At 38.6% G+C, this 22,290-nt stretch overlaps 1 protein-coding gene across 1 annotated transcript in view; it reads left to right on the top strand.

Annotated features, from left to right (window-relative positions):
- Tbc1d32 (TBC1 domain family member 32) overlaps positions 1-22,290 on the top strand; it is a 200,223-nt gene that overhangs the window by 147,450 nt on the left and 30,483 nt on the right. Inside the window, exons 27-29 of the mRNA XM_052163596.1 lie at positions 6,899-6,982; positions 19,208-19,277; positions 21,505-21,620. Of these exons, the coding sequence (XP_052019556.1) occupies positions 6,899-6,982; positions 19,208-19,277; positions 21,505-21,620 (270 nt within the window). The remainder of the gene's footprint in view (positions 1-6,898; positions 6,983-19,207; positions 19,278-21,504; positions 21,621-22,290) is intronic.

The following is a 22,290-nucleotide window of genomic DNA, read 5'->3' on the forward strand; positions in this document are numbered from 1 at the left end:
ATCCAGGGATAACCAAGAAACCCTGTCTTGAAAAACAAAATAACAACAGAACACAGTTCAGAGTATTTCTGTCTCATAGGGAAACAGAAGAGAAGTGTCACTTGTCTATCCATTATCTTCTGAAATGGAAGAGACAAACCCAACAAAGGGTTTTCTTTGGCATTTGGGACACTGTCCACATGTCCTTCCATAGTTATTCAGCTTCTTGATGCTGTGTCCGTCAGTATACTGTGAGCTACTTCCAGTTCTAGCTCCAGGATTCTCTGCCCTAAAGCTTATTCACTTACATAAAGCTCAGTGCATTCCACAGCAACTTTATTATGTAACCTATATTTTATCAATGATGAAATTGAAATTCATAATTTATATAACAGCCTAGTTCTCTGTAGCAGTAGAGGCTAGAGGTGGATCCAGGTAATCTAATGTCAGAAGCTTACAGCATCACTTTCCTATGCCACTTTTTTATACCTAACCTTTAGTCTATTAGAGACAGTATTTATCAGATAGACAAAGAAAAGGAAAACACTGGTTTAATAATAAATTATATTGTTGCATGTAGTATCTCACAGCATACTTGTTTCCAGCCTTACAATGGGCCATCCTTGGTCTTGAACCCCTGACTCTTGGTGGCTAGGAAATTAAAACAGAGAGACACACAGACACAGGAGATGGGGTTTTTCTGTCTCCACAACCAGGAGCCTCAGTGTGTTTGCAGTACAGCACAGGGGGAAGGGCTATCTAATCTTAGTAGGAAGTCCTTACAGAGGCACAGCATTAGGCTATGAACACCTCAGGAGAAAGCCACAGTTGCCAGTTTTTACATAGGCTGGTCTCATATTATGGGCACGCACACTGGGACCGCTACAGAAAGTCTTACACCCATGTGCATATCAGCTTTTCCAGTTTCCTACAGCTCAGAGGCCTTGTTATCCTTGACATGGCTGTGCCTGTGTCAACAATGCGTAGTCACTCATGACTTCCCTCATTTAGGTTTTCTTCCGGTCCCTATGTACACTGCCTGTAATCTCAGGGGAACTCATTTCAAAGGCAAACCCATTGCAAAAATATTCGGCAGACACATAGATATATACATATATACATGCACATAAGTCTACCCCTGCAGCCTTGGACAGCTTGGGTTATAAATATGAGTGACCTACAGTTACGAGATTTAATGCTTTATAAATTATCCATCGTAAATTAACCTATTCAATTACCTGTTCAGATTTCCAAAATTATGAGAGATTGAGATTTCATTTTAAATTTCTATGACTACAAGTGCCCCAGTGAAAAGAGGGAAAGATAGAAGGAAGTGTGTAATTACAGTTTGAGGACTTGCTTGTTGAGAGTATTGTCCTACAGTGGGCAGATGCTACCCTGTTTTGGCAGTGGGGAAGGGGTGGAGAATAATCCATTAATAAGCAGTATTCACACATGTAATTAAATCTGACCATCTTCACAATGATCAGAGGATTCCCCACTTTCTTTGCGTGTGGGCTCCTTGTATTTGTGGGTTTCCTTCCTGGCAGGAAGCATGTGAGAGGATCAAGTGATCCTGTGAGGATGGACATGCGCATGCCTGCACTTCAGTCCTGGTGAAGTGATGGTTTACATGACCCCGAATCTCTCCTAACCCCACAGGAATGTTAACTAGTACAAGTACTTTGCTCAATTTGTATTAACACTCCAGTGCCAGAAGAAAGCAACAGGGGACACTCTGCTTCACTGGTTGAATTTCAGATGTGGTTATGATGCAAATCATTACAGAATTCCCTTTGTTCTTTTCCTGTCTTATTGTCAGTGAATTAACTGGTTTGTGGTGTTCTTTTGGCTTTCCTACCCTAGTTCCTTAGTATTTGCCCATTGTTAGCAATCAATTTCAGAAGCAACCCCGGATATGGTAATTTCTAATCCCTTGCATCTGATATCCTAGAGGCAGCTCTCCATTAAAACACTATTTTCTCATTATTTTCCAATTAGTATCTCCTGCTAATCTTTTATGAGTCTTGTAGTAGTCAGACAGTTTAGTATCTGCCTTGTATATTTTTTTCATTGATACTGACCAATGACTTAGTCTCTTACTGAAATTCTTATGAGTGATTACTACAGTTTAAGTTGGTCACTGTATAACACATACAGTGTATTTAATAGTCAATGTTTGAAATTTTGGTTGTACTTGGCAGAAGCAGTATATATACAACCTTAACTTTTCCATATAAGATGCTACCTTAACTGAAGTACTTACTCAGCAACTGGACCATTATTATTTAATACATGATTCTTTTTTGACAGGCTTTTACTATGAATCCTAGACTAACTTCAGACTCTAAAATTTTGTTCCTGGGCCTTAAAAATTCTAGGATTCCAGGCATACTGCCTTTCTAATAATTTTAAATAAGCAAAATGAAGGCATTGATTTCATTTATAATTTTATTATTCAGTGATTATTTCTATATCTAAAAAGTATTTTTCATTCTTGGGTGTGTGCTTGTGCATGTATGTGTACATGCAGTATGATCTTATGTGCACCCATGTGGGTCAGTAGGATATATGTGTGACATAACATGCATGTGGAAAACAAGAGTACTTGTGGGAGTTTAATATCTGTCTTATATATATATTTTCATTGATACTTATCAGTGACTTAGTTCATGGCTAAAATTCCTATGAGTGATTACTACAGTTTAAGTTGGTCACTGTATAATACATACCTCTCTATCATATGGGTCCTGAAGATTGAACTCTCCTCATTAAGCTAGATCTGCAAAGGCCTTCTCTGATGAGATTTCAGGACTGCAAGAGAATGTCAGTGGTAGAGCACTTGCTTAGCATATAATGTCCTGTGCTTAATTCTTAGCATCTCTCTAAAACACTTTTAAAGTAGGCAACAATAAAAAAAAAAAAAGAAAAACCCATGGGAGACTCATTTATCTGACAGAAATAACATTTAAGGACCTGCACAGTAATCCTATGAAAAGAGGTTCTGAAGTGACCTATGATTTTGGAAGGTCAGATATTTTTGTCCTTATTTGTGTTGGGATACGCAGGTATCCCACCGTGGGATCCCACTTACAGCAAACAAAATGACTCCAGAAAACAGCAGGCAAGCTGGCTGCTTAGGATCCACGGAAGTAACTGTTGTGTGTTTTCATTTGACCTCTATATTCTAGCCTGATTGATTGAGAATGACAGCAGATGCTGGACGATGGAATGGAGCAAGAAAACCCTGCTTTCTGTCACTGCAGGCCCAGGGAAAGGGCAGCCTCCCAAAGGCAGAGGACTTTTCACAAGTTACCTTCTTGTCTTGGAAACAGTATAGGAAATGGTTCTCAGCCAGACTCAGTATTTATGTCCTGAAAGATAATCTGGGACAACAAAGGTGTCTGCAGAAATGATGGCTGGGGAGTTGTGAACTTATCAGCAGACCTGAGCTTACAAGATCTGAGTAGACCCTAATATGGAGACGTGCAAGGAACCCCACGACAACCACAGTGTTATCAAGCTTTCGAGCAAGACAAGTAGGCTTAAAAGCAAAGAGAATCAGTACATTTTCTACCAGGGATAAGCATACAGTGGACAGTGGGCATCTCGGAATAGATGGAGGTCAAATCAAAGTGGAACATTAGTGAACATAATGAAACTGTCCTCACAAATGAAGAGAGGTGAAAAGGTTCTCATCTGAAGTAAGGTTGCCCTACAGCATAGCTAAAGGAAGTTCTTGTCATTGTAGCTTCCCCACAACTTGTGAAGCTTTAATTGTTCAAAGATTTTTAAATGAAGAAACAGCAAAGATTTTTAAATGAAAGAATGAAGCTGGACAGCTTGAAAACATGATGAACAGGGTGGCCATGCATACAATAGTTTTTATTAAAGCTACATAGAGTTGTGTGGACGAAGTTTTTACAAAGTTAGAATTCTGATTTTAGGGAGTAGAGGCATGAGAAAAAAAATATGTTCTTAAATATGCAAGGGTCTGAGAAGCAAAATATCTGCTCGCCTCCTGCATGATGAGTAGGGGGAAAGTGAGTCTTTAGTGTAGCTCCCCTATGCTGTGAGGAGATAGCTGTCTTGTACTCATTTTAAAGTGAGTGTGGGTAGGGAAACCAGCAGACAGTTTGAGTGTTTGCAAACATTGTGTTGTTGTGGTCATAGTGTCTTAATTTTCTACAACTTTAAAAATATGCATTTAAATCTCAGTTTTGAAAGCTGGGAAAACAGAGGAAAGGGCTGAGGCAGATTCCATGTCTAGAACAGGCTTGTTATCTACTTCAGAGATGGAGCCCTCGCTGTCTCCTCGCCTAACGGAAGGAGGCAACGCGGCTCTGCACACCTCTTTAAAAGAGTGCTGGTCATATTTAAAAGGATAAAATGTTTCTGGCTTGCTCACTTCCCAAAAGTGTCATCTCTTTTAAATATATGTTTTGTCTAATATTGGTTCAGTATGTTTTGATCATATCTACCTCCTATTCCACTGCTCTCTACTTCCTGTTCTCCATCTTTTTCTCCATCCATTTCTAATGCTGATGCTCTTGCTCTCTCCTCCTCTTCCTTCCCTGAAGAAAACCAACTGTTGCTCCCCAAGCTGTGTTCACTTGTTCAGGGCAGCCTCACACTTGGTGGGGTGGCAGGCATGTGCAATATAATTATCTTATAGTATGCCAGTCTGGGGGAATGCCAACATTCTCGTTGGATGGTGTTAGGGTTGGGTAACGTCAGTGGAGAACTAACGTCAACCTCTTTCTCTTCAGCTCCTGCTTTCTGTCTTTCCTCTACAGAAAACCCATGTGTTGTTTTAGGCCTATGAATATAATTATAGAGTCACTTAACTATGTCCCTAGTCTAGAGAGCAGGCATAATTAAAGGTAGAAAATCCATAATTTAAAATCCTTTATGGAAATCTCAGACGTGTCACTTAAGACTCATATACACATTAGATGAAACAATACTCGATAGTTTGCTTTCAGGACAACATTTTAGACTGATTTTGTTTTTAACACTAAGAATTGCTTCCCACACCCTAAAGTTTAGTTTCTCACCAATAAGCTAGAATATTGGTGACCTTCCATACTTCCTTGGTTTTAGGAGATTCCACTGGCATTTTGAGTCTGTTGCTTCCAAAATAAAACAAAAAACAAAAACAAACAAGCAAACAAATGAAAATCCAACCAAACCAAACAAAATAAAATCCCAACATGCAATTTTTAAATTGCTCTCTGGTACCTGTAAGATTAGAAAGCAGAATCTTCCTTCTTGCTTTTTTTTTTTCCAGTGTAGAGAGAGAGGCCAGCTCATTCTTTTCTCTGGCTGTCCTTTGAATCACCCTATCTCAGGTCAAGCTTTCCATATGTAACTGGCCTCTAATAACTTCCATACCGTACAGGTATCAAATCTCATGCTTTCTGTGTGAGGTTTAAAGCAACCTGTGGACTGACACATGAGCCAGTGTACAAAGACTGCCACCAAACGTTTGCCCTTGTGTTTGAGAGACCAAACGTTTGCCCTTGTGTTTGAGAGAGTGCACACCAGTACCTGCTTAGCAGCATGCTTTGATTTTCCCCGTTATTTCCAACATTATGCTCAAATACATAGCACATAGTTACAAGATAATTGAAGGTTGAAATGGACATATCCAAAGAAAATGTTGTTTTTGAGCAACGTTTGTTACTCTGTATCTTGCACTTTATTAGTCTTAACCATTAAATTAAAAATAATTGTACGTGAACTCCATCACATTATCCTTTCTAGAAAATCTGCTCAAAGGTTTATTTACATAGAAGTTAAAAGTGCCCCCCCAGGAATATATTATATGTGGATTCATAAAAGACAAACTTCTGAAACAATTTTAGAAATACGATTGGCTGATGCCCCTGTTTTATAAATATAGAACCAGCCTAGACAATTTCAAACTTAAGTCTCTACACAGAGGTATTTTTGAACCATGACTATTGAATTTTCATGTTTCTAAATTCTTACTCTGCTTTGAAATCCTATAATGAATGGAGCTGAATGAATAAAAACATTTCATTTTCACCTCCAGCCATCAGATTGTTGTAATACATAGCTTGCTCTCTACAACCACTGAAAACTATGCCGCTCCGTTTCTGTTACTTGACTTTTACATTTTGAACACTAATTTTTCTTTGAAGAATTACATGCTTAGAATATACTTGAATGTAAAGCAGAATCCTTGTAGCTAATAAAGGTCATGGTTAATATTTCAAGCATAAGAAGGGCACAATTTTAAAGTGAAGCAAGATCACTGGCTTCATTGTATAGCAATCAGCCACACTCTACAGATGTATTTCTTTAGAGAATAGAAAACAAATTCCTCTGGGTTGCATATTAACCTTAATCCCCTGGACCATCCAGTTGTAAAATATATGCAAACACTCTGTGATATTGTCACAATAACCTAGAAAGGAATCATCTCACTTCTAAGTCAGATTGTGCATGCTTTCTTTGGTCTGGTTTCTTGACTAGAAACCATCAGCTGCAAAGTGTAAAAGACATATGCCACAAATCTGAAAGTGACATGAGCTATGCATTAATCTTGATCTTAGAGTTCACTATTTTCTGTTGTATGCAAATGATGAGAAACAATTACCTCATGAATACATTAAAAACAATTAACAAATTCCAAAGTAATTGTTAGGTAAGCTAAAGATGATAGCTATTTCTTCTTTAGTTATTTACTGAATGAGTTCACAGCTAAGTTATTAAGATTTAATTGAAATCAGAACATTATGAATACTGATAAAAGTCTGAGTTTTGAATTGAACTCCTTAGAGCTGTCGCATTCAGGTGACTTTTATGTGCTAGTCTGTGACTTAAAAATGCGCTGTCACGCATGGTGCTTTCTTGAAGTTTAAAATTCTAATCACTCTTATCCCTGTTACAGCCTTAGGAGAACTCCTGGAAAAATTTGTGCTTCTTCTCACCGAAAACCCCTCTGAATGCTACTTCCCTTCAGTGGAATACACAGGTATCTTTTAAAATATTGAGATATTTGAAAAAAAAAAAAAGGTCAGTGTGTAAATAGGTGCTGTTTCATAGTGCTAAGTATGCAGAGTACTAAGATATGTAGGTTCTCCTGTCTGAAAATGCTCTCACTTGACACCTACATGCTCCACATATCAATGGCCATTGCTAATTTCTGGGTTCCTTGTGATGCTGGGACTTCATTTGTTTCTGGTCTCTGTAGAAACTTTTTTTTCTTAGGTAGCGTAGCCTACTCTTCAGATTTTATAGTACATCTCTTCTTATCTTCTCATAATTGCCTTCTATGCTAATCTGCTTTCTGCTTCATAGTTGCAAGACTGGGAAAGTTACAACCAAAGTTTATTTTGACTCACGCTTCTGTCCTGACACAAAAGAAATGTAACCGGGGAATACCTGCTTGCTCCTAGTTCCCTATTAGACATCATTTGTTCAACATCAGTCAGTTTGTGCACTGACATCTAGTCGTCACGGAGTTCTGAAGATCCCACCTTGAAAGTATGATTGTCACAATAACTTTTTGTTTCTTTTTAAAAATAATCCTTTTATGTGTATGTGTTTTGCCTGCATGTACGTATGTATGTGTGTTCTCTCTCTCTCTCTCTCTCTCTCTCTCTCTCTCTCTCTCTCTCTGTGTGTGTGTGTGTGTGTGTGTGTGTGTGTGTGTTGCTCATGGAGACCAGAAGAAGGCACCAGGTCCTACAGAATTGTAGTTTGTAAGCTACCACATAGGTGCTGGGAACCAATCCAGGTCTTTGTCATAAGAGCAAGAGCTCTTAACCGCTGAGCCATCTCTCTTGCCCCTCATTTCCCCTTTTAAGAATATATTGTAGTTATTTGAGTACCTCCCTCCCTTTTTAATATACTGAGTCCAATTTGTGGTCCCCAAATACTCTTGGGTGGGAGGCCTGCCACTGATTTACAGGGCTTCATACCCTTACAGAAAACTGACTCCCTTGTTTTTTTAACAGCTATCGCATGATAGCTCTTTAGCTAATGGTAGAACTTATGCCTCCATACGTCGTGCTAATGATGGGATTTTGTCTGCCTTGAGCTTGGATAGGTCCTGTGCATGCTGCCCCAGGCACTGAATTCATATGTGCAACTTTCCTGTTGTTTTTGGAAAGCACTGTTTTCTTGTAGTTGTCTACCTACAAGCTTTCTACCTCCTCAAAGTTTCTGTTTCTTGAAGCTCCCATTTGGGATTAATCTTCAAGTGTTGCTTCAGATGAGATTAAACAATAGAGTTTACCTGCACCATATAAATTAATGATTTTAAAATTTGCACCTTCTAGTCAGACATTTTTATTTTGTTTTTGTTTTGTTGGCTTCATTCTCATAATTCTAGTTGCCAAATAGGAGCTTTTCCTGGATGCCTGGATACTATGACATTTTTAACCTTAGAATGTCAGCAAGAACTCTTGTGCCTACTGACATACACTGTTGCTCTATGTCTTATGTCTGGCTAGGAGGTATGTCTGAGTGGGGAACTGAAGTCAGCACTGGATTTGCTTTTCAAGATTGCTTCCGTGTTCTACTCTACTACACGTCAAATTTACTTCAGTCTGTCCGTCATTATTCTCCTTTATGCTAATTAAGGCTAGTGTGGCATCCTGCCTAGGGTCTCAATGTGTGTTTTCCATTTAACAGTCTGGTTATTTATCACATAGGATCCATTCATTCTTGTTCTTTGTAGGGTGGTGCTTTCTTTAAGATAGAGCTTCCTAACGTAGCTTAAGTCAGCCTTGTGCTTCCTCTCCTCTTGTCTCAGGTTCCCCATTATGGTCAGAAGAGCAGCACACCCAACAAAATTGATATTCTTTATGTACGTTAAGAGTGCTCCCTGACATGCAAATCTGGGCCTGCTTGTTCCTCTCCTCCTTGATAGACCGCTGTCAAGTACGACTGAGTACCCACACCCAGCCGCACAGTACCCATCGCTTTACAGTGCTCTGCTTCTTTTGTTTTCTCTGGTATCAGCCCTTCCTCGCAATGACCTAGTTTTATTTTTACTCTAGACCAGTGCTAACAGCCCTGACAACTTTCTCCAGTCCGAGATAACGGCATTTTCATTTTTTTCAACAAACATTTATTTGTGTATAAGCATTTTCCTAGTCATTCGGTATGAATGTTTGAGTGGTTTGCATTTAAGAAGCATAATATGGCTTCTACATTAGAAAGACGGAAGGGGTCAAGGAGAATAAAGCAGAAGGAGCCAGCTGGGAAAGTCGACTGACTGCAGTGAATGCACCAGTAGTGGAGGTAGGAAAAAGCGTTTATAGTCTCACTGCACTGTAAACACACGACTAACAAAACCGAGGAATAGCTGCATACAGACTGTGAAAGAAAGGAGGACTTTCTTCATTGTTTTAAGCTGCTGAGAGGATAGAGCTAGTATGGTTAGCCGATGAAGATATTTCTCTCTTTTGTTCATAGCAGCTATGGCTGCTTGCACAAGATCAAGCCAGTCAGCGTTGAAGCATGGAGTGGGAAGGTGCTCATGGAGCCATGAACAGTTGATGGGTCCCAGGGAATGAGAGACAGTTTTCTTTAAGGATGTGATTCCTGGTAGGACAACCATATGCTAGTGAATGGCCCCACTTCCAATAGTTAATGGACAATGTAAATTGGAGTTGATGGGTTATTGAAGAGGAAAAGAACAGGACTTTGGAAGAGGGTAGGAGGTAAAGTCAGATTTTGGAGGAGGCATGGAGGAGAGTTGGGGGTTGAACATGATAAAATATATTTATGAGATTTTCAAAGAAATAAAAATATTTTAAAATGAATATGGTAGGAATGGGTGTGAAGTCAGGGGAAGGTTTGAAGCTAGCTGTTCCTCTTGTGCTGTGTTTTGAGTACTTGTTAGTATTCAAGCAGATACGCTCACTGTTCACTGGATCTGTGATTCTGGATTTTAGAGGAAAGATATGCTAGAATGATTAATCATTAATCCATCAGCTTTGTATTAAAACTAGTAACACAGATCATTCTCATTTCTTTCTCATGCTCTGACACTGTACTTGATTCTTCATGACGCCTCAGTCTCCTATAGATAGTTGCTGTGTTTTATAATTATTGCGTCCTTTGGCCCTATTTTGAAAATAGTTAAATGATATATATTACTACCCATGTATGGGATGCACATGCATGATAATGCCCAACACAACAGTTAAATTTGGGCTAAGGATAAACTTTGTCTTTAATCCTAGGTAGAAGTTCTTCCTCTCTGCTATTGGGTGTTCTTCCAACTACTGTTTGGTTATTTTATTGTGTCTGGCTAAATTGCTCTATTAGGTCTCACACTTTTTTCTACTTTTGAGGTAGCACTTGGTTAAATATTTTTGTTGTTATATAAGTATCTTAGGGTTTCTACTGGTATGATGAAACACCATGTCCATAAGCAACTTGAGGAAGGAAGGGTTTGTTTCAATTACATGTCCCGAATCCGAGGCAGGAACTCAAATGAGGTAGAAACGAATGAGGAGTCCATGGAGGGGCACTGCTCACTGACTTGCTACCCCTGGCTTTCTCACTCTGCTTTCTGGTAACACCCAGGACCATAAGGCATGGGCTGGTTCCTCCCAAATCACTAAGAAAATGCCTACAGGCTTACCTATAGCCCAATTTTATGGAAGCACTTTCTCAGTGGAGGTTCCTTTCCCTCAGAGGGCTGTAGCTTGTGTGAAGTTGACATAGAACTAGCCAGCACAGTGTCTCTATTCTCATGAATTTAATCCAAAACAAGTCCAAATAGACTGATTCTTAAAAACACACAGATGATTTAATAATAGTTTACATCTTGCAACATATAAAATCAAACTGCAGAAAAGGTAAAAGAAGCTATAAGAGAATGAAATGCAGATAAAAGAGATCTGGGAAACCTAAGGCAGGGAGTGGGCCTGACAGCCCCTGGGCTTCCTTATGGCTTAGATGTGTGCAGAGTCTTCATAGGATGTACCGTATAACCTTCTACCAGCTCCCGGAAGAGGGAAAACTTTAGAAACAAGGGAACAGACAAAGGGAGAGAATCCACAGATTAGGAAGATTTTTAAAGAGGTGCATCTGGGAAGGAGACTATAATTTTATGAATAAACCTTACAACATACCTGAGAACATAACAGCTTTGGAATTGACAGTTTTAACACGAGGTGAATAGAAGATTCTAAGCTTGTGGAGTCCTATGACTAAAGGGTGGGATGGGCAGATCTTTGTGGCAGTGTAGTGATCTCCAGTTCCAGCAGCTCTTTATGGTACATGGTTCTGCCCCATCATATTTTCCACAGTATGAGAAGATTATGTGTTCTGACTTATCAAAATACATCAGAGGACTGATCACTTATTGGACATGCATTTACTACAATCATTTCTGAATTGTGCTGAGTGAGACCCCAGATGTTGGATTCCTGGGATGTATTTTGTAGTCAGATGCACCCTGAATGTGAATTTAACTTACTGAGAGGGATCAGATGATCAGCTGTGGACCAGTGCTTTGTAGTAAAAAATAAAGTGGCTTCCTGCTGACTGGTGGTTGGAATCTGTTATTGTGTTGCAGCAAACAAGTGCTGTTCTCTCTCGGATGTTAAGGGTCTTCATCCTCCAGTGGGTTTAGATGTGAGGACAATAGCTGTCATTGGAAAGCTCCCCTTCTAAAATTACTGCAAGCTGGCAAGCCCAGGCCTTAATAGAAAAGATGCTTCGAAACAAATTCTAGACATAGTCACTGCTTCTCTGTGTTTCTTAAATTGAGAAATTGATTGTCTTTTTACAAAGTGACAGCTTTCTAAGACCCACGGTGTCTGAAATTAGAACAACACAGCTATCCATCTGCTGTTAGTTCCCCCAGGAATTCAGACCGCTATAAATTTGCAAATCTGAAAAAACCAAATTAGTTTGGCTGTTTATTCCCTCAAAGAAAGAAGAACGGACAAACAGATAAAAGCCCTGCACATTTGCAGTCAGTGGTACACCTATTCAGGGATCTTTGTAAACCTTAACAGATGGTCATTTTTGTCACCTCCAGTCTCTGGAGGTGACAAACTAGATCCTTGTAATTGATTCTTTGCAATGTTCTATTAAATGTCCCTTACAAAGGAGTAGTTTGTAAAAATCTCTTCTCTTGGAACTAGTCTATTGACTGCAAAGATACCATTGTTTTATGTTTGACTATTAAAATGTAACTTTGAAAATTATTTTTATTTTATGGGAATAGGTGTGTTGCCCGAGTGTACCACATGTCTATGCACTGCATATGAGCCTGAAGGCATGAGACATTTGTGAGCAGCCGAGTGGCTGAGAATCAACCCAGATTCTCTGAAGAGCAGCCAGTGCTCTTAACTTCTGAGCCATTCACCAGCCCCTAAAATGTAATTTTTTGAAAGATATTTTTGTTTTAATTATTACTTTTTTATGTATATTGATGTTTTACCTGTATGCATATGTATATATGCATGTATATATATTATATGCCATGTATTAAACATATTATATATTAAATATTATATATCTATAAAAATATATAATATACATATAATATATACTTTTGTTGGGTCAGTCAGCTTCACGCACCTGATATTTATGTCATGTTTATGGAGTGCCCACAGAGGTCAGCAGAACACTTGCATACCCTACAACTGGAGTTGCAGATGGTTGTGAGCAACCTTTTGGGTGCTGGGAGTTCAATGCAGGTCTTCTCGAAGAGCAGCCAGTGCCCTTAACTGCTGAGCCACCTCCCCAACCCCTAAATGTAACTTTTAAATTTAGTACATATACATACACATACACACATACACACACACATACACATACACATATATGTATAATTTACACACATTCATACATGTCTTTTAATATTTGCTCAAATGTTAGGCTAGCAGATTCTTTTCTGCTTAATATTTGTAGAATGTTTGCTGTTTTTTGCTTAATATTTGTAGAGTATGCAGGAAGTATATCAGATAAAGTTGCATGTAAAGAAAGGTCTATAGCACAGACTTAAAATGATCAAATAAAATGAAACACACAGTGATTTGGGGACTCATGGAAACTCATACTTTTTAGGTATAGCTCCTTTATTTCAGGTGAAATGCTAGCACCTTTAAAGCTGGCATTTGAAGAGTGTTCTTGTCACTGGGAAGTTCTGCTGTAATGTCACGTGAACAGTTGAGTGAACCGTTGGTGGTGACTGCTGTCATAGAAGATGAAAGTGGGAAACAAAGGTATAGGAGTGTATTATCTGTGAGGACAGCAGAGCTAAAAGAAAAGGGTGATTGCATAGCCAAGGTGCCGAAGCAGGAACACCCTTTCTTTCAAAAAGCTTGGACTGAAGATGCTTGTGGTAGCTTGGTCACAGGGTACTGAATATGTAGTGGGCTGAGAAGTGAGTACAACTTCAGTTTGACAAATCGGCAAAAGAGCCCGCAGGCTGACTGGGAAGGAAAGAGGAAGGGAAGGGCCTGTCTTGAGCTGCTCTCTCTGGCATGAGAGTTCTCGGACTTTAGGACATGCACGGCAGGGCTTCAGTAAGCAGCCATGAGGTCAGTGTTCCTCCAGCCATGGGTTTGTCCTCCACCGCAGAAGTTCTTTACTCTTCTGCAAGTTTATTTATTCCCACACTGTTAGCCAAGTGCCACGCTGAATAGATTTACTCTCTTCTACCCTGGCAGTGTGTGCTTACTTTGTAAACCTAAAACAGCGATGGCAATCCCAGATGAGAGCTTGCAGTCCATATTAAACAAATTTTGTCAAGGTATTCTATTTTCAGAGTATATTTGTAACTATAATGGTTGATTGTTTTAAATAATTTTCCGATGAAGCTAAAACATTAGTTTGAGTCAAACATTGGTAACTGAAAGGCGTTAAGCATTAATTCATTGGCAATGCCTTTTCGACTTCTTAGACTTTCCCAATGATTCAAGTAGGTAAGAGCTTTGGTTTCTATTTCCTGGTTTCATAAAATACTTTTATGCTAGTGCCTTTTTCCTTCTCTAGCTTTTCCCCAGCTTTTTATTATTTCTATGTACATGTATGTGTATGGGAGTGTATGAATGTATGTCACATGAGTATATACTCAGAGTCTAGAAGAGAGGACACCAGGTTTCAGGCAGTTGTGAGCTGACCACCATGGGTGTGGGCTCTCGGCCAGGTTGGCAGCTAGAGCTGAGCTTTCTGTTGCTAGTCCCGTGGGGTTGCTTTGATGGGTCAGTCAACTTTAGGCTCCTGTTCTGTCTTCTACATCCTCTTGTGCATATCAGTAAGAGTCACTCATCCGAACAGTCATTCTACTTCATTTTAATTTTGTGAAAGTCACTTGCCGTAGAACCCAGGGTGACCTTGGGGGCTCCCTGGCTCAAACTCCCCGTTGCTGGGATTACAGACATACAACACCCCTCACCTGGTTCAACCTCATTTTTTAATCATTAATTTTTTTCCTATTGTTTTTTTTCCACAACATTTCTTTTTTATTTTATTTCTAAAGATTTTGATCCTTCTGCAGTAAGTTGCCTTTGGTCCAGGATTATACATGAATATATCTTTCCAGGAACCTTTATAAGCTAATATTAATGTCTTCTTCTTACAAAGGTGTGACAATATATATTAAATAAAGTCAGTAGTTGAATTTTCTCCGTTAATTTATGTTCTGAAACCATTTTGGGAGCAGGGAGTAGACTTCATTCCTGCTTTGAAGACCTTTAAAACATAACTGATTTTTTTTCCCTGTAGGATTTTATTCTTGTCAAAGTTTGGCTTAAAATCATTTTCACAATATTTGATTTTAAAAAATCAAGTAGGTGATATTCACTTTAATATTTTCAGTACCTCCAATGCTTTTAAAATACCTTTTTGATCTTAGTAAATATTACTGACCCCTTGGCTCAACATCTTAATTATACATGTATAGAATGTGAATATAGGACCTTAAGCCCAAGAAATAAAGGCATAGAAGCATAAAACTGAACCGACTGAGGACCTCACTCTCTGTAACTGAAGTCACTAGTCTTCAGTGAAACTTGCTTCTCTTTTCTGTTAAAAAAAAAACATATCCTCAGTTATTCCCCCTGGGGAGAGTTAAGGCTCCTCCCATGCGAACAGCCACCCAAGCTGGAACCATCTGCATAAGCAGGGATGGCAACTGACTTTCACATAACATTCAGTGGTGCAAGCATCTCCTACCTCCTGTTTAACTCTTCCCTGCACCCCTTTGATGTGGAGGGCCTTGTGTCTAGGCAGAAGCCACCGTGACTCATAGAACATTGGAAATGGGAACAGCCACTGCAAATTCCTCCTCTCCTCTCCCTTAAGCTAGCTGTCTGAGGCAGGGGTGGCGGTGCATGTCTGTAACCCAGCACTCAGGAAGCCATGAAGCGGAAGTATTTGTGAGGGGCTTAATGCCAGGCCAGTCTGCAGAATAAGATCTGCTTTCAAACAAATGTGAAGGCTACATTCATTGTACTTTTCCATAAGCGAAATATTAGCATTATTTCAAGTGTTAGTGAGGGAGAAGTTTTATTTCTCATGTCAGGTAATGTAGTTTTATATGTCCTAGAATTTCAAGTGTTATCTAACTTATACCAGTTCTGGAAATCATATTATCATGTGATGCTCTATGGCTATTAGGAAACTATGATCACATTTTAATTTTCATTTTTTAAATGTTACATATTTAGTTTTATTTTCATAAAAAAACGTTTAAATTTTACAAAATCAGATGTACCCACAGCAGACATAAGTGTCAGTCTTAGACAGTAAACCAAAATCATAAGAATGTTTCTAGTTTCTACACAGACTTAACCTGATTGTGTTGTAGTAATCATATGTACAAGTATACTTATGGCTACATCTTAAAAACACATTAGCAACTGAAAATTAGAAATTATAATTAATACATAAATGATGATAGTATTAAAAGTTTACCAGAAAATTATTGGAGTGAGAAATGGTTGTGTGTATATTTATGTATGTGTGTATATAATATGTGTGGGTGTATATATATACATATATGTATGTTTATGTATATATATCTGTGTGTATACATGTGTGTGTGCATGCATGTACCTCTGTGTGTGTTTGTATGTCTATGTGTCTGTGTGTCTGTGTGTGTTTGGTGCCACATAATGGAAACCAAAATTAAACTTTCATCCTGTGCAGAAAAAGGAACAGAAATGTGAGCTCACAATTAGAGTAGACCTGAGCTTAACATTGTCTCTTATTTCTCTTTACAAACGATGCATTTTCTTCTACCAGAGACCCAAGGGTACCTTATAGGTTTGTGGAATTCTTACAGATTGCATTGCTATGAGTTGCTTTTGCTACAGATTAATCATCTACTATGGAAAGGGTAGAGCAGGTCTCCTCCACCAGCGAAAGCATATCTACTAGCTCAGTGAAAATTATAAATAACAAGGAATGCTAAGCTTTGTGAACTGAAACCTAATTGCTATCATTAGAAACAAAATAAATTGATTTTTTTTTCTGATTGGATTCCAACATTATATAAGACTCAGCTATAGTTTACCAGAAACTAACCTAGTTAGCATCTTATAAAAGGTGGTTTTAGAAGTTGTATCTATTGCTATGATGTGTGTTAAAGTGTGGGGACACACATGCTCTACTGCACATGTGTGGAGGTCAGAAGACAATTTTGTAGAGTAGGTTCTCCTTTCTACCTTTATTTGGATTCCAGGGTCAGGCTCAGATGCTCTGGCGTGTGGCAGAAGAGCCTCAACTTGCTGAACCATCTCAATTCTGCTCTCTTTAAGTATTAAGGCTTATTTTTGCTTTATTTTATTTTTCTATAAGAAAATTGCCATTCACTCCTATTTTGGCATGGTCAGCATCCGTTAATTTTCCAGGGACTGGAGTAGTCCCGCAGCATGAGACTTTCAGGGATTCAGCCTGTGAAATGGGCAGGTAAGCCAGGATGTGCCAGTTCCTTTCCTTGCAAGCACTGGCGATCCATTGCTCCTGGTCTAGAACGTCAGTATTCAATAGCAGTGACAATTAACTTGTCCTTGTCCATCTCTAAAGACCTAAAGTCTACTCATATTTCACGATCTCACTCAAATGCCGCTTGTTAAGCAGTTGGAAGAAATCTCTTCCTCCTTGGGGTGTTCACCCTATGTTTCATCTGCCTCATGCTTCTGCTTAAAACCTTGAAACACACTTAGCAGTCATCTTATCTCTGACACTGCATGAAAAGGTCTTCCAGTGTATGGTATTTCATTTTGTCATTTATCCTATGACTTCTTCAGACTGTTCCCCACTTTATCAGAGGTGTTTCGTTACTAGGAATGAATGAGTGCACTTGAAATGGATTCCATCAGTAGCAGGAGATATCCCAATATGCTATGGAGTCTTTAGTGACAGCAGGATCAGAGAATCTCTCTTTTCTTCCTCTCTGCCGCTTATTTGTGAATGACTCCCTTCACAGTGGTCATTCTGTGCACAGACAGTATTTGTTTATGTGTATGGACCAAGACTTTCTGCAGATAGAAGTAGAAAATGTCAGCTAACTTCTGAGTGGTACCGAGCTATGCTCTCACTCACATTAACTTGGTCATTCACCATGTCTAAGAACCAGTCCAAACTTTCAATCTTTCTCGACCCCTTTGCATTTTTTGGTAAATGATCACAATTCCTACTTCACAAACAAAATCTGACCTGAAAAGAGAAACCTAATCACTCAACCCTAATGTAATGTTATCTAGTAAAAGTTGAATCTGGTCTGCTGAAAGATTGTATGGGGGGGACTGAAGACTGACACCCCAGAGGCAAATGAACTATTTATCTTAGCCCTTAAACATTTTTAAAATTTATTCTTTGGAAACTTAATACATTCATAGGATGTAATTTAATCTTACCCATTTGCAACTCCCTCCAATCTTCTCTCACGTCCATATCCTGTGTCATTCCCAACATCATGTCACCTTTTTATTGTTGTAACCAATAGCTCCTTGAGTCTAATTAGTGGTACCCATATGTGATTGGGTATAGAGACAGCTACTCAGGCATGGGAAATGTCTTAGGGTTTCCATTGCAGTGAAGATACATCATGACCAAGTCAACTCTATGAAGAGCAGCATTTAATTGGGGCCAGCTTACAGGGTAGAGGTTCAGACCATTATCATAAAGGTGAGAAGCATGGCAGCTGGGGATAAGGAGCTGGGAGTTCTACATCTTGTTCTGAAAGGAACCAGGAGAAGACTGGACTTACAGGCAGCTAGGAGGAGGGTCTTAAAGCCCAAACCCCACAGTGACACACTGCCTCCAGCAAGGCCACACCTCTCCTGTGCCAAGCATATTCAATCCACAACAGGAAACCTACCCTGTTCTGAAAGAAGTCTCAGTCCCTCTCCCTCCCCCTCCCCCCTCCTCCTCCCCTCTCTTCTCTTCCCCTCCCCCATCTCCTTCCCCCTCTCCCTCCTTCTCCCTCCTCCTCTACCCTCTCCCCCTCTCCCTCCCTCTCCCTCCCCCTTTCCCTCTCCCTCTCCCACTCTCTCTCCCTTTCCCTCTCCCTCTTCCCACTGTCAACAGTTCCTTCTCAGGGTAGACTTTATCTCCTGACCTCTTGATCATGTAAAGGTTTTGTGCAAGTAATCACAGCTGCTTCAATATGGTATATAAGGATGTCATGTCAGGGAGTCAGAGTCTTATAGGGCTTACTGAAAGATTTCAACATAAGTGTTAGGAAGCCATGATTAAATATACTTGTTGTTTAGAATTTTATATAAGCATTACATGATACAAACATTGTATTTCAGATTACTTCTTAATGTATTATAGCTTTTTATGTTTTGTTCATTTTTCATTGTTTTGCATCGAATAATTTATTCATTTTACACATTTTACCTGCTTTTTGGTTTCATTTTCTTTTGGAGACAGGGACTTATGTAGCCCAGACTGGTCTTGAACTTAATGTATAGCCACTGATGGCTTTGAAATGCTAATTCTTCTGCCCATGCCTTCCCAGTGCTGATAAATATGTATCCCACCTCTCCCAGTTTTTAAATCATTTTTATAGGATAGAAGTTTTTGGAAAAGTTTTCTGTTAATTTCTTTGAAAATATAAGTGACAGCTCCTAAAAGAACAAATTCATCAGCATTTTCAAAATTCTCATTACAATATGCAAAAATATTGCTTTCATCAATTTTCAATTAACATGTGATTATTATGCAGACTTTTATACATTTTTATAACTCCCTTTCCTATTGTTGTTAGCTACTGATGCAAATGTGAAGAATGAAAGTCTCTCATCTGTGCAGCAGCTTGGCATTAAAATGACTGTCAGGTAGGTAGGAAAATGTCTCTTTACGAATTCCTAGAATTCACCTACCTGATGTGTGCTTAATAATATTTAACAACCAAGTATTTTGTAGACTTTAAATGTAGAGTTTATCGCTCACAAGATATTAGTGTTATCTTTGAGGATTTTGGCACATGATTAAGTTACCTCTAGCTGTAATTTAGTTACAGCTTATTATTATTCCAAAAGCTAATTAGTGTGTTTTGCTATGAGTATCCAGTTTTCTTTTTCACCAAAAACATCAACGTTGCAAAGATCAGCAAGCGATGGCATGATCATACATCTTCTAAAATATGATTTGTTGTAGTAGTCAGGGTACAGCGAAGACAGACGTACCTTAAGGGTAGACTGAGAAATCCAAAGAAGAAAACAAAAATTATGATTATTTTGAGTGTGTAAAGCTCATATATTAATTTTCGAAATAAGTGAGTATACTAGATCATGAACCTCCTGCTCTTGTTCATCATGAGCCTCATTTAATATGAGGTTATTAACTATCACATTATAATTAGAGGGTTGTCTTCTGGGTCTGATCTAAGGAAACACATGTGAGAGCTATTAAACGACTGAGTCTTATATAAATGTCCACTACAATGAAAATCATGGCATGGAGGTGTTGGCAAGGATGTGGAGAAAGAGGAACACTCCTCCACTGCTAGTAGGGTTGCAAATTGGTACAACCACTCTGGAAATCAGTCTGGCGGTTCCTCCGAAAACTGGGCACCTCACTTCCAGAAGATCCTGCTATATCACTCCTGGGCATATACCCGGAGGATTCCCCACCATGTAATAAGGATACATGCTCTACTATGTTCATAGCAGCCCTATTTATAATTGCCAGAAGCTGGAAAGAACCCAGGTATCCCTCAACAGAAGAGTGGATGCAAAAAATGTGGTATATCTACACAATGGAGTACTATTCAGCCATTAGAAACAATGAATTCATGAAATTCTTAGGCAAATGGATGGAGCTAGAGAACATCATACTAAGTGAGGTAACCCAGACTCAAAAGGTGAATCATGGTATGCACTCACTAATAAGTGATTATTAACCTAGAAAACTGGAATACCCAAAACATAATCCACACATCAAATGAGGTACAAGAAGAAAGGAGGAGTGGCCCCTGGTTCTGGAAAGACTCAGTGAAACAGTATTCGGCAAAACCAGAACGGGGAATTGGGAAGAGGTGGGTGGGAGGACAGGGGGATAGAAGGGGGCTTATGGGACTTTCGGGGAGTGGGGAGCTAGAAAAGGGGAAATCAATTGAAATGTAAATAAAAATATATCGAATTAAAAAATATATAACTAAAAAAAAGAGAAAATCATGGCATGGACTTCGGATCATCCACCTATAACAGAGTAACTGTTTTAATTGTGTTTTATATATATATACTGTCTAATAACAGTATTTTGTGCTGCCATATTTCCAATGGAACCTACAGATTACATTGGCAGCCTTGTCACATATTTAATTCAATGTAATTTATGATTAGTAGAAAGTAAGTGGAAACTAATGAATGATGTAGAGTTTGGATATACTGTGTGGTTACCATCCTGTAGAATCACTGACATAAACACCAGCAACAAAACTAAACTAACAATGTTGCCACTATGGAGACTGCCGATCAAGTCACGTCTTAGTAAGGTTAGAAATGGAACAAATGTATTGTCTCCCCTTGATGGCAACACACACATTAAGTGTGTTTAAAAATATAAGAACTTAGATAAAACGGAATTAGTTTCAGTTAATTATAGTGTTTGATCCATGGATATGCCAAGATACTTCAAGTTATGGTTCAGGATTGTCCTAGTCACAATTTAAAATGCCCACATCCCCCTCAATATACAGTAATGGCTTTGAAAGTTGCTTCTTGATTTAACATTCTATAAAAAGAAACTATATTGTGTGCTTTAAATTAATTTCAGAAAAGATCAATACATTCATCTCATCTGTCATATATTATCATGTTATTTTCTCGTTACTGTTTCACCATCCCAGAAAGTTAACGATCAGTGCTGCTGATCCAAATGCGCTATAATGATCAGGCATGAATCCTGAGTCGCGTGTTTGATGTAGTCACCCTAGAAGGAGACTCTTAAAATCTCCAGACCTTGAGATCTTAAGAGAAATTCACTGTGACGGATTTCTAAACATGCATTTTCAGTGAGCATCCTAATGGATTTCTTATGTTTTGTGGATCTTTAACATAGGTATGGGAAGTTTCTCAACTTGTTAAAAGATGGTGCAGAAAATGATCTTGCTTTGGTCTTAAAGCACTGTGAGAAATTCCTGAAACAACAGCAGTCACCAGTCACTTCTTCTCTCCATATCCTTTTCGAGTGAATTTACACAGAACTGAGCTGTCTTCCCTTATTTTCATAGTTCTTTCCTAGGATGTGTTAGCACACTGAGCAATTTATTACAGTGAATCATGATGTTATCTTATTCTGTGTTTTGAACATACATTTTATTAAATTGACCTATGGTCCTTAGACTCAGTTGTATTCACCAAATCTTAAACTAAGTGAAGTCATTTTGAAGGCATTTCCAAACAAATCCAAGGTGTTAAAAAAAAAAAAGTAGGCTCTATAGATATAAATAGAATAATAAGAAGGCTGCTGCTTTTTGCAATATATTTATTTCATTTGAATTGGTATTCAGAAATGAAATTTCACTTTGAGAAAAAAATATAGTAAACCATTTGCATTGCTGAATTCTAAATTTATAGATTTTGCCTTGTTATGCTAGTCACTTAGCAGGAAACCTCACGTAAAAACCATACTGTCCTCTTATAGATCAACGTAGATGAATGTTCCTAAGTCAGCTTTTTCTCTGATCATAGTTAATATCAGCTCTCCCTACACACGTAATCCAATGGTACATTAAAGAAATTATTATGCCACTGTTTTTTCATATATTAATTTAACCTTAACAGCTTCAGTATCATCAATTATCAGTGCTTACAAAACTGAAGACAAAATGATTACTACATATAA

This window comes from Apodemus sylvaticus, chromosome 19, assembly GCF_947179515.1.
Source record: "Apodemus sylvaticus chromosome 19, mApoSyl1.1, whole genome shotgun sequence".
Taxonomy (NCBI): Eukaryota; Metazoa; Chordata; class Mammalia; order Rodentia; family Muridae; genus Apodemus; species Apodemus sylvaticus.